This window comes from Equus caballus, chromosome 22 (genome assembly GCF_041296265.1).
Source record: "Equus caballus isolate H_3958 breed thoroughbred chromosome 22, TB-T2T, whole genome shotgun sequence".
NCBI lineage: Eukaryota > Metazoa > Chordata > Mammalia > Perissodactyla > Equidae > Equus > Equus caballus.
The window spans coordinates 24,526,025-24,539,153 of NC_091705.1; the positions used below are offsets into that span (position 1 = coordinate 24,526,025).

The following is a 13,129-nucleotide window of genomic DNA, read 5'->3' on the forward strand; positions in this document are numbered from 1 at the left end:
ATGTGCATTTGTAGTCTTAAGAATATCATTTAGTTACCAGACATGGTTAAACTAGGTGTAGCTTATATACAGTGATTTTTCTTTTTCTTTTTCTGGAATTATATATATTTTTTTGAATAAGGGAAATTTCTAAAGCATGCAAAAGTAGAATAGTGTGCTGATCTCCCATGTGTCAATGATTGTCAGCTTCAGGCCAGTTTTGTTCCAGCTTTACCTCTACCCCACCCCCTGTACTTCTGGATTATTTTAAAGTGAGTTGTGGTCATAACATTTTATTTGTAAACGTTTTAGTATTATACAAAGTAATTTAAAAAAGTTATATTTATTTGCTCAGAGGGGTGGATATAGTTCAGATCATTACGTACATTCTTTTTTATAAAAATACCATTGCAGCTGGAATCCTTAAAGAGTTAAAAGATAGTTAAGCTCTGGCCCACAGTCCAATGATTTGAAGTAATACCTGATAACACAGCATTCTTGTACAATAAAAAAAACGTACAGGGTCCTTAAAATATGTTTTGATAGGATGGAATTGCTTGAAAAACATCATAGCAGTTTGTAGAAATCTACCCTGTGACTGAGTCTGTACCTTGACCTATTTTTTTTTTTAAAGATTGGCACCTGAGCTAACATCTGTTGCCAGTCTTCCTTTTTTTTTTTCTTCCCTTCTCCTCAAAGCTCCCCTGCCAGTACATAGTTGTATATTCTAGTTGTAGGTCCCTCTGGTTGTGCTCTGTGGGATGCCACCCCAGCATGGCTCTATGAGCGATGCCAGGTCTGCAGCCAGGATCCAAACTGGTGAAACTGTGGGCCGGCGCGAAGTGGAGCGCGTGAACATGACCACTCGGCCAGGGGGCTGGCCCCACCTTGACCTATTTTTAAGGCAGAATTTTCTTTAACAGAGTTCATGGTAGATACCTGTGGTTAGCTTGTGCTCTGGATTTCATTCTTTGTGACAGGCACTGTGGCTGTGCAAGTTACATGGGAATGATGCATCTTAGGATGTGTGCATGTGACTTATATATGACACCTACTGCTCTTGCTTTTCTTATTCCTTTTGATGGACTTGGGTGGGGGTTGGCCGGTTTAGGTACTCTGTGGAAGGCAAACTGAATGAAACTTGCTCTATGAACTTCCAGGGGCTTACTTAGCACTAAGTTCTTGCCTCTAAAATATTTTTTTCCCCTTTTGGCAGTGCTTTATACTGATTTGGTGCATGAACACGTTTGATGCTTGCCAAAAACTTCATGCTTTGAGCTAAACAGTCTTGATGTTTCTCTGCAGATAATTCCTGTGGACAAATTAGTAAAAGGAAAGTTTCAGGATAATTTTGAATTCGTTCAGTGGTTCAAGAAGTTTTTTGATGCAAACTATGATGGAAAAGACTATGACCCTGTAGCTGCCAGACAAGGTCAAGAAACCGCAGTGGCTCCCTCCCTTGTTGCTCCAGCTCTGAACAAACCGAAGAAACCTCTCAGCTCTAGCAGTGCAGGTAAAAAAACAAAACAAACACCATTTCCAAATAATAGTATTCCAGATATTCATTCATTCATTCATCATTCAACTAGAATTTTCCGAGTAGCCATAGGTTTAGGGAGCTTAAGGAGCATAATCCCAGCCCTGTGGCGGGAGTGTGGTTCGTGGCATCAGGCAGACCTGTATGTGTTCTTAGGTCTCTGTAGCCCAGTGTAAGCCACTTCACCTCTGCCCGACAATTTCCTCCTTTATAAAATGGGAATTTCAGTACTTGCCCCAGAGGGTTGTTCTTGAGGCCTGAGTGAATTACTGAGTGAGTATCCAGTTTTGTCACTACTCTTTAGTTGTATGGAATAGAAATCCCTCGGGTTAGCTCACATGAAAGAGAGCTTTAGTTTGAACACAAGGACATTTCACAGAGCCCTAGGAAGGGAAGTTAGAACCAGACCTGAACTCCCAGGAACTGAAGGAACTTTCTAGGTCTCTCAGGGACTGCTCTTGGCTCTCTGCATCATGATTCTTTCTGCAGACCAGCTTCCCGTGCTTACGTAGTGCTTCCCCGCCCTTCCCTACAACTTTAGCTCCTAAGTGGCTTTAACTTGCTGTGATGCCAGCGGAATGTGCGAGGCAGGGGCAGGAACCTTCTTTAAAAGGTCTTGGCCTGGTAGGTTTCCCAAAATGTGTTTCCAGTAGTATATTCATAGAACATATGTATAATTTAGGGCAAGTGGATGTTCTATAGATGCTAACTCCTTTTTCAGAAGGTGGCAAGAACATTAGTTAAGGTCCCGTAGTACCTTGAGAGAGAGGCTGATCTGTGTGGTAGGTAGAGAGGGACACTGAGTACTTTTTATAGCTTTGTTGAGATGATTCATGTGCTGTTACGGTTCACCCATTTAAAGTGTATAATTGAATGGTTTTTAGTATGTTCACAAGTGTGTTCAACTATCACCACAATCAATTTTGGAACATTTTTGTTACCCTAAGAAGAAACCTTATGTGTGCCCAATAGCAGTCGCTCCTGTTTTCCCGTTTTTCTTCCCCACCCCCGCCCGCCCCCAGCCAACCCTAAGCAACCACTAATCCACTTTCTGTCTAGGATTTACCTATTCTGAATATTTCATATAAATGGGATCATAGATTATTTGGTCTTTTGTGTCTGGCTTCTTTCATTTAGCATAATATTTTCAAGTTTCATCCATGTTGTAGCATGTGTCAGTACCTCATTCCTTTTTATGGCTAAATAATATTGCATTGTATGGCTATACCACATTTTATTTATTCATCAGTTGATGGTCATGTGGGTTGTCTCCACTTTTTAGCTGTTAGCAATAATGCTGCTTCTGCTGCTACGAACATTCCTATACAAGTTTCTGTGTGGGCGTGTGTTTTCTTTTCTCTTGGGTGTATATCTAAGAGTATATCTTGGAGCAGAATTCTTGGATCATATGATAACTGTTTAACCTTTTGCAGAACTACCTGACTTTTCCAAAGTGGCTGCACCATCTTACATTCCCATCAGCAGAGTATGTCAGGGTTCCGATAGCTCCAGATATTGAGTACTTTTATTCTTTAGCTTCCTAGAATGGCGAACTGCATAGGTAACCCTGTGCATTTCATATTTCAGATGCTGCTGACGGGCACGTGGAGACTTGCATTAAGCGTTAGTCTTCGGAATAAACACATACTAGAGATCATCCTAAGGAAATGCCTGTTACTGCGGGCAAAAGGCCTTATGAGTATTGAATAGTTTGGGGTGTTAGGAAGATCACGTGTTTCTAAGCCTGGCATAAAGTACAAGCTTTACAAAATAATTGCGGAATGAGTGAATAGAATCATGATTGATAAATCTCCTTGAGGTAGCGCATTCTTGATGATTTTAACTTGTAGATAGGTTGGCCCCTTCACTGCGTTTTCCTTTTCCTTGTCTGCCTTTGGCTATTACAACTGAGAGAAATCAGTAAATCGTAGTCAGTGTGCTGCTGTTGTCTCCTTACCCCTCTGAACACCACCTCAAAGGTGCGCAGGCGGCGGGTTTGAAGTAATTAGTGATAAGAGCAGTCTCTACCGCCCTCCTCTTCCCGGTCCAGGGAGCCCACGGTTCTGAATTAGGAGGCATCTTACTTTCCAGTTGGGGAGCTGTGGGCACCTGGCAACAGCTGGGCCTGAGAGCTCAGCCCTGGTGTGAAGTTTGCCTTCGCTCCCTGAAGCTGCCCTGTATGTGGACTTGGTTCGAGCTGGGTTAAGGTAGATCATCTTCATGCACCATAACGATTGCCTTTTTCAGATGATAGTCCTGTTCACCCCAGCGGGAAAAAGACCTCACAGAAGGACTTATTCCCAGCACAGAAGATTGTGGCTAAAATTGGTACTTAACTCTGCTGCCAGGATAAAACATCACTTTGGGCCAGCGTGGGGGTGTTGTCTTGCATGCTGGGCTGTCTATGTCGGGTCCCTTCACTGCATAGCTGTGGAGGGCAGTTGGTCACAGCTTCCTCTTGTCTGGTGTGTTTTTCTTGTCTTGAAATTTCTTCTCTTAAGAAACCTCTGCTCCTCTCTCAGCTCCACAGAGGCCCATTGCAGCGCACAGAACTACAGCAACCCCTAAGGCTGGCCCGGGTGTGGTGCGAAAGAATCCTGGTGTGGGCAACGGGGATGACGAGGCAGCCGAACTGATGCAGCAGGTAGGCCCCCTCTCCATCCGAGGTGGGAGTCCTTGGGGGGAGGACACTTGCTGCGCTCATCAGGGGAAGCCTGTCTGTGTTCTTGGAGGGAGACCTGCCTTGTCTGCTTGCAGAAGCAGTCCTTATGTCACGTGTGAGCACTTGGTGTGGTGTGGGGATCGTGAATGTGGAGGTGGGGGCTGGTCAGGCATTTCTGACATCTGTTAGTGTGACGGAGACCGATGGCTGTCTGGAAACCCACCCATACGATAGAACCCTGTTGAAAGTCTGGTACGCTGTCAGGAGTCTCTGGGGTTCAGAAAGTGCCTCTTGAATTTTGACTGTGACAGAAGATAAAGGAAAGTTCCTTTTTAAAGAAGTAAATAAAAAAAGATTCCGCAGTGTCTCTACTGAAATCCTGGGTCCCTGGAGATTCAGGTTGAGAGTGGAACTGGTATGAAAAGCCTGTTGCTCTTCTGTTCTTAACAGGTCAGTCATTTGAAATGTCTTCTTCAGGATTAGTTAAATATCCTGAAGGTACTTGTCAGAAGTCTCTGTGGAGCAGAACAAATTTTAGACATTTAGACATCTTCTCACTAATTCTTGCAGTTTGTTTGTTTGCTTTTGCATGCCTCTCTTGATTAATTCCGGTTTTAAAGTCAGGGGTGCTTTGTGATGCCCCTGAGTTTGTCATTGAACCCTTTTACTTTCCTAAAAGCCGAGTCCTAAAACCTGAGGAAAAAGACCTCACTTTTAATCCAGAAGCTCTCGCGACCCTGACCCTGCTCCCAGGAGATGGGACATAAGAGCCTGCTCAGAGGTCACATTTTGTGTTTTTATTCATTGATTTGTGTGTGCCCCGTGGTCCTACGTGCCCTGGGAGTGTCAGGGTGACTGGGTCACCATCCCCATTAGTGTGGCTGCCTTGAGCACCCTCTGGGTGTTGTCACTGTGTGTCACTTGTCACTCCAAGTACGCCATCCTGGAGAATAAGGAGACTTCCCTGTAACTGTTGGTTTCCAGATGTGGATATACACAGGACACAGCTTCAGAGGAAAACAGTAAATGCCAGGACTGGGTGGCTAGCGCAGGGTTGATCTTGTGCCCTCTAGGAGAAGGTGCAGCGTGTTCCATGTGACTGCTGTCTGGCTCAGCTAGTGTCCTAGGGGAGGGAGCACGGGCTTCGGGTTGCGCGGATTTGGAGATTGTTCTGGCTCTGCCACTTCCTTCTCCTTGAGATGCGTCAGTTCACCTCTCTGCACTTAGTGTCCCGTGCGAAGTGGGGCTAGTGCTTTGGTCATGGTAGCTGAGTGGATTACGAGCTGATGCTATGTCAAGTGCCTAGAGTGGTGTTTGGGATAAATGGGGTAAATGGCAGTGGATAAAAGACAGTTGTGATTATTACCGTTCTTCTCTGTGGGTTTTTTTTTTAAATGAATGGTTTACAGTGTATTTTTAAAAAAAAATTTTTTTTTTAAGATTGGCAACAGTTGTTAGCTCAGGTGCCAATCTTCTTTTTAATTTTCTGCTTTTTCTCCCCAAATCCCCCCAGTACATAGTTGTGTGTTTTTAGTTGTGGGTCCTTCTAGTTGTGGCGTGTGGAATGCCTCCTCAGCATGGCCTGACGAGTGGTGCCATGTCCGCGCCCAGGATCCGAACCGGTGAAACCCTGGGCCTCTGAAGCGGAGCGTGCGAACTTAACCACTTGGCCACGGGGCTGGCCCCTTCTCTGCGGTTTTGATAGAGTGAAATAGGTTATGTAGTGTTTCTGAAAGTTCACAGGAATCAGATTTTTGGGGTGAAATACGTGAATGTTAATAATAATTAAACAGTGACTAACAATTTTAGAGTGTGTGTCATTACTTTACTAGGCACTTTAATCTCAGTTGTGCAGCAGCCCTGTGAGGTTTTACGGATAAGAACAGTGTGGCTCGGAGAGGTTCAGTCACTTGAGCTGGGTCTGGAACCTGCCTCACACCCACATGGTCCAGCCCTGCCTCAGAAGTACTTTATTTGGTTTGCACCGGGTTTTCGTTTATTCTTCTTCTTCATATGAAGGATTTGAGGTTCTCTCCAGGTCACTGACGTCCTTACCACCACCCCCTGTAACTGACTCCCTTGGCTCATACATGCTCTTTCTGGAAGTATTTGAATGTGTGCCCCTTGATAAAGGTGTGGACGTCTTGGGGCCGTGACCTGTGTGGGAAATGGAGCCAGAGGGGCTTGTTAGGCTAGGAGAAGAACAGTGTATTCTACAAATTACCTTGTAGTATTCATATCCTTGGGAGATGGGCAGCAATTCCACATTCTTATGTCATCCGGGAGAAATTTACTTTCAGTTGATTTTAGTCTAAAGCAGCACTGTGCAATAGAAACAGAATGCAAACCAGAAATATGAGCTTCATGTATAATTTACAATTTTCTAGTAGTCACATTAGGAAAAGTGAAAAGAAACAGGTTAAATTAATTCTTTTTTTTGTGTGTGAGGAAGATTAGCCCTGAGCTAACTGCTGCCAGTCCTCCTCTTTTTGCTGAGGAAGACTGGCCCTGAGCTAACATCCATGCCCATCTTCCTCTACTTTACATGTGGGACACCTACCACAGCATGGCTTTTGCCAAGCAGTGCCATGTCCACACCCAGGATCCGAACCTGCGAACCCCAGGCTGCCAAAGCAGAACCTGCACACTTAACTGCTGCGCCACTGGGCTGGCCCGGTTAAATTAATTCTAATAACACGTTACCCAGTATATCCAAAATGGTATCATTCTCACGTGTAATCAATACAAATAATTATCAGTGGGATGTTTTTCATTTCAAGACTGTTATAGGTCTTTGAAATTTAGAGTGTATTTAATATTTATAGCCCGTCTCAATTGCACTTGCCACATTTCAAGTGCTCATAGCTACCATGTTGGCCAATGCAGGTCCAAAGCGTTCTCCTTGGGCTTCTTAGGTTATAGCTATTTTACTACAAGAGAAGGTTCTAAGAGTGACGGTGGTTACTAGCCACAGGTTTTTAATAAGCTCATAAATAAGCATTTAGAAGAGCACCAAGTGAAAGCCAGTGACTTAGTGTATACTCACTGTCTCTGTGGATACGTGCTCCTTGAGTGCTGTCAAGGAGGAGTGCTGCTTTGAGTGCTGTCAAGGAGGAGTGCTGCTTTGGCTTTACAGGTGGGACCCAGAAGGCTGGGTTCTGGTGCCTTGATGATTTGTAGGCCAGAGAAGGTTTAAATGGGTTTTGAGGGAGGTACTAGTGAAACGTGAGTGTGCGGATGGAGTCCAAGCTAGCATATCTTTTTAAGCTGTTTTGACTGTCCTTTCCTCTTTGGTCGCTAATATGATGGGAAGGCCTGTTCCCTGGTGCTTGGATCTTGGAGCTGAGGATCCAGGGCAGTTTCCTGCTTACTGCTGAGGTTGGTCAGCTCTTGCCTTTCTCTCCCCTCTTGTGCTCCCCTTTGGGGCTAACGAGACTTGAAGGAAAGGAAACAAGTAGCAGTAAAACAGGGAGGGGTGAGTAGGGGGAGGTGGATGATTTGGATTTGCTGGCTACTAGGTAATGGTAGTGCTTTATCGAAACTTTCAATGATTTTTAAAAGTGATTTCTGTGACTGATAAAGGAATAGTGAAAGGATATCTCAAACCTGGTCCTGGTTTGGGCTGTTCAGCCTTTTGATGATGAACATTGAAGTTAAGTATTTGACAAAATGGTCCTGGTGCTTCCAGTCACCTGCGCTTCATCTCTGAGTGCTTCTTGACTACAGGTTCTGAAGGGGAGCTTCCTTCCACCCTGGAACGGGGCTCGATCCCTTGGTTGTGTCTGGCTTCTTGATCAGAAGAAGTGTGGGGAAGCTAGGTAAGCTGTTTGATTCAGTTTTTGCAGCTAGAAATTCAGAAGGCTGAACTAGATTTCTGGGGTGCTTCTGGCTCTTGGAATTCCCTGCTACCCAAATTGTTCTCAGCAGCTGCCCCTGTGATTTCCTGGCTTGGCTTGCCCTGTGGCCTAGCCTGTAAGTCCTGTGAGGATTTTATGTGGCACGGATGCTGTGTGATTTGCATTTAGTGAGCATTAAATTGAATTCACGTGTCATAGATTTGAATACGGGAATGAAGATACACTGTGCTTAAAATACACAAAGGACCGTAAGAGTCCTTATGACTTTTATTACTCTTGGCTAGATAGAGTCTTGGCCTGCGCACTGAGGTTTCTTCCTTCATTGCCGCTTTGTGGAAATTAGAGCCCCTCACTGGGACTCCTGGAGGATCCTGCAGCATTGTGTGGTGAGCTGAGGAGATGCTCAGTGGAGCTGGCAGTGGAATGTGGTGGGGTTTGCTCCCTGCTGCCACTGTCCTCTCCCTTTTGAGACTTTTGGGAAGAATCATTGAGTTTTCCGTGCCCAGGCCTCCCTCGGTCCTAGCTGTTTTTGGCTAATATTAATCATCTTTGGCTAGTCTTCCCCTCCTGGCTCGCCATTTCTACCCTGCTCCCTTGGACCAGACCCTGTCTTTTGCTGACCTCCATACGCAGAGAGGTCTGGACTTGATGGACCAGTGCCCTGTAAGGACTCAATTTATGATTGTCTGCCATCCTGCTGGGCTGGGTTGTGGATTCTGCTTGTCTGTTTGTCTCAGGCTCCCATAGTTTTTCTCCCTGATCTTTTCTCAGTGCCTGGGAAGTTCCTGCGTGTTTCCTGGTGTAGTCTGCCCTTTCCTGAGAGTTAGTATAGTCAAGGTGGTAGTGAACAAGCCCATGTTATTTATCTGGGGGTAAAGAAAATTGACATTAAACTACAGTGGGTTTTTGTCCACGTTAGAGAGTTTGATTAAAGACCACATCTCCTTTTGGGCTAGAAGTTTGTCTGATGTGTTATTGGTACATGAATGCCAGGTGTCTCACCCTTTTTAATGTCTTGTGCAGGTCAACGTATTGAAACTTACCGTCGAAGACTTGGAGAAAGAGAGAGATTTCTACTTTGGAAAGCTAAGGAACATTGAATTGATATGCCAGGAGAACGAGGGGGAAAACAACCCTGTGTTACAGAGGATTGTGGACATTCTCTATGCCACAGATGTACGTGTTGACTATGAGGATATTTTCTTGCCATTTTGCCACCTAAGAAAATTTTATCTGGTTGGTTTTGGCAAACTCAGTGCCAATGCTTCTCGTGTTCCAGTGTAGTATTCATCAAAAGACTTCGGCTTTGACCCTCAAAGTCAGCCAGAGGGAGCCTCTGCCTAGCTTCAACATCTGCCTTGAGGTCTGGGAGCTTTTGAGGCAGGAATAGGACAAAGAGTGCTGACTTACCCTGCCTTTCTAGTTTGTGGCCACTGATAGGTGATGAGTGCCACAGAATGCTCTTAACCCCACCATCCCCACTCCAGTCCCTGTAGCTTGGACCCCTCAGCCTCAGGTGCTGCCCCCATTTTATCAGGGCCCCAGGTATGCTCTGATAACCAGGCATGTGGCCCGTTGGTGACGTCTGCTGCCCATAGCCATCAGAGTGCACCTCACTCTTCCCTTCCAGGTGCGGCCTGCTTCCCATTCCCTCGCAGGCCTTTGTGGTCTTGTTTCTTGGGATCCATGTATGTCACACAGCCACATCTGCTGATGCTAATCATGACATGTTAGCTGCTCAGGGAAGGCTGATTTTCCCTAGATTTGGAATTTGGTATCTTACTGTGTCCACTCTTTAATGGCTGTGTTTTTTAAGAATTCTTCTGTATACCTACCAGGGTCTCTAGGGTCAAACCACAGTATGTGTCTTAAGTGTTTTGTAGTATGTGTAGCAGTACACAAATATGAGGTGATATTAATGCTGTTATTAACACTGTCCTCTAAACAAATCAGATGAATTTTGGGGGCTTAAGGCAGATGACTGAAGAGTTGATAATTTGTTCAATAAATTCTTATTTTGGGATTGCTTTTTGCTAGATAACAAAAACAAAGATGGTGAAGTTATGAGAGTCTTTGGTCGAGTCTCAGTATTATTTTAGTGGAATCATAACTAAATTCAGCCCTAGAGATTTAGTTAAAAAAAAAAAAGGTGGTGATTGAAGACGAAGTCTAATTTGTTTTTAAAGATTGGCACCTCAGCTAACATCTGTTGCCAATCTTCTTTGTTCTTTTTCTTTCTTTCTTTCTTGCTCTCTTCTCCCCAAAGCCCCCCAGTACATAGTTGTATATTCTAGTTGTAGGTCCTTCTGGCTCTGCTATGTGGGACACCACCTCAGCATGGCTTGATGGCCAGGATCCAAACCTGCAAAACCCTGGGTCACCAAAGTGTAGTGTGCGAACTTATCACTCAGCGACAGGGCCGGCCCTGGAAGTCTAATTTTGATGGTAGTGTAGCCATTAGTACATGCCAGAGTGCCCTGGCGCGAGGTGAGGTGGGAGCCACGAATCTGCTCTTTTCCCATGCCACGATGTTGGGTCAGTCTTTTACCCACAGTAGCATGCATGGTTCCTAAGTGGAGTCAAAGGAAGGTGGGAAGCAAAGCCTGGCTGGACTGACGATTTATTGAGAGGAGATGGTGTGGTCCTGAGCTTAATGGTGACTTCAGGGGTAAATTTTCTTTTTTTAAGCAACTTTACTGAGCTATAATTGACGGAATGAACTGCAGATATATATCAGTACTACTTGATGATGTGTGAAATCATCACCGTAATCAAGACCGTGTGTGCATGCATCACCCCCAGAGTTTGAGGGTAAATTTGAGTGTGCTCAGTTCTTGCCTCTTGTGAGAGATGATTCTTCTGCCTACATAATAAAGTTGTGGTCAGTTGGTCTTGTGCCATTAAATGCCAAGTGTGTGATAGAGACAGGAAGAACCATTGACTTTGAGAGGCTTTAAATATGCAGAAAGTGAGCCCACAGTAGAAACTGATCCGTCATTTAGTATTGAGTAATGGCTTTCCCCTCTTATTTTCCCATTTTAGGAAGGCTTTGTGATACCGGATGAAGGGGGCCCACAGGAGGAACAAGAAGAGTATTAACAGCCCGGACCAGCAGAGCAACATCCGAATTCTTCACTCCAAATCATGTGCTTAACTGTAAAATACTCCCTTTTATTATTCTTAGAGGACTCACTGGTTTCTTTTCATAAGCAAAAAGTACCTCTTCTTAAAGTGCACTTTGCAGAAGTTTCACTCCTTTTCCGATAAGTTTGAGTTAGGAGCTTTTACCTTGTAGCAGAGCAGTATTAACATCTAGTTGGTTCACCTAGGAACAAAGAGGCTGACCATGGGGCTCACCGTGTGGATGCTGGTAACGATTGCTGGAGAAGGTGTTTTTGTGTAATACGCTGAGAGGGAGACCTCAGCAGAGAAATGTAAAGACTGATTTGAATTTTAAGCTAATGTGAAATCTTGGCAGAGAACATTTTAATAAATAAATGCCTTAAGAGTATTTAAAATATGCTTCCATATTTCAAAATAGAAAATGTAACATGACAGGAGATTTTATGTTTCGACATTGTGTCTGGGAAGGAAGGGGGGCCACACATGGGAACATTGGGAACCTGCTGTTCACAGGCCTTGAGGACTGCTTGAATCCTCATAGGCCTGGACCTTGGCCCAGAAGGAAAGTTTGAAAAGTTGCTCTGTAAAGCCGTTTGGTGTCCTTGCCCAGTTGCATCCCTGCTAAGAAGCAAGAGGCATTGTTGCCTGGTTGAAGAGAGGGTGTGGTTCAGCCCTGAGGTGTTTGAGGTGAAGAGCTTGATCTTCATTGAGCATTTCTCTGACGATTTCTCCAATGATCCCTGAAAATTCTATGTATTGTGTTTTTTGGGAAATGAAGTGTGTCCAGTTTTTAAATCTAACAACTACTTATGGGGACTTGCCCTCACCTCTGGGATTTGAATGAGGGTCATGTCCCATTTTACTGTCTTTTAAGTTTACATTAACGTGTTTCTCTTCTCTGCTCCCCTTGCCCACTGGGGACTCCTCTTTGGCTCCTTAAACTTTGCTGCTTAGAGTGGAAGTTCAGCAGGCAGGTGACCATGCTGCGAGTTTTTTCTGGACCTCTGGCAGAGGGAGTGATCGGTGAAGGCCATCGCTACCTTGGGATTTGCAAAGCTGGGTGTTTTCGGTACCTGCTGTCCAGAGCCCTCCGCTGTTACCGGAATACTTTGCCAGTGCACTAATCTCTTTGGAGATAAAATTTGTTAGTGTGTTACTAAATGTTAATTTTCTTTTGCAGAAAATACAGTACCATGTCTGAATTAATTATTAATATTTAAAGTATTTCATTCCTTAACTCCCTCATTTCCTTTGCCCATAGCCTATTCAGTTCCTTTGTTTGGCAGAATTCTGCAAAATGTGTGTCACCCACTACTGAGATTGTGCAGCCCCTGATGTATTTGTATTGATTTGTTTCTGGTGGTAGCTTGTCCTAAAATGTGTGTAGAAAGCAGGTATTTTATGAAAAAATTGTTGTGTAGTGCATGCTCTGTGTGGAATTCAGAGGAAAACCCAGATTCAGTGATTAACAATGCCAAAAAAATGCAAGTAACTAGCCATTGTTCAAATAACAGTGGTGCTCTTTCTCTCTTGTGGCCTTTTAGACTTTTGTTGCCCTAAAATTCCATTTTATTGGGAACCCATTTTCCACCTGATCTTTCTTGACAGGGTTTTTTTCTACTTTAAACCAGTTTCTAAATAAAATTCTGTATTTCAAGAGTGTCATGGCTTCTGAAATTTGTCTTGCCCTGGGTATGTTCTTGTAGGTTCAAATGACAGGTACCAATGCTTCTTTCTTAAATGAGAACTGGTCTGTTCAAATCCTTCACTGTATTTTTAAATGTGCTTATTTCTAAACCTGTTCCTTTTTTCTTCGTTCTCCTCTTTAACATCTCTCAGCCTCCTGCTGTTTGACGTGCTCGTATTACTGTGAGCCGTCATTCAGAAGTCTGGCTCGGCCGCGAAGGCTTTTAAGGCTGTTTCCTCCCGAGAAGTATGGCAGGACAATGCTTGGTGCCTACCATGGGGAGA

At 44.3% G+C, this 13,129-nt stretch overlaps 1 protein-coding gene across 2 annotated transcripts in view; it reads left to right on the forward strand.

Moving 5' to 3' along the window:
• The window catches only part of MAPRE1 (microtubule associated protein RP/EB family member 1), a 28,157-nt gene extending 15,339 nt beyond the window's left edge, over positions 1-12,818 (forward strand). For both annotated transcript variants that reach the window (XM_023626334.2, XM_070248048.1), the window contains 4 exons: positions 1,285-1,492; positions 4,039-4,160; positions 9,059-9,211; positions 11,078-12,818. In XM_023626334.2, coding sequence (XP_023482102.1) covers positions 1,285-1,492; positions 4,039-4,160; positions 9,059-9,211; positions 11,078-11,134 — 540 coding nt within the window. In that variant the 3' untranslated portion in view covers positions 11,135-12,818. The remainder of the gene's footprint in view (positions 1-1,284; positions 1,493-4,038; positions 4,161-9,058; positions 9,212-11,077) is intronic.
• Positions 12,819-13,129: the final 311 nt, after the last annotated feature.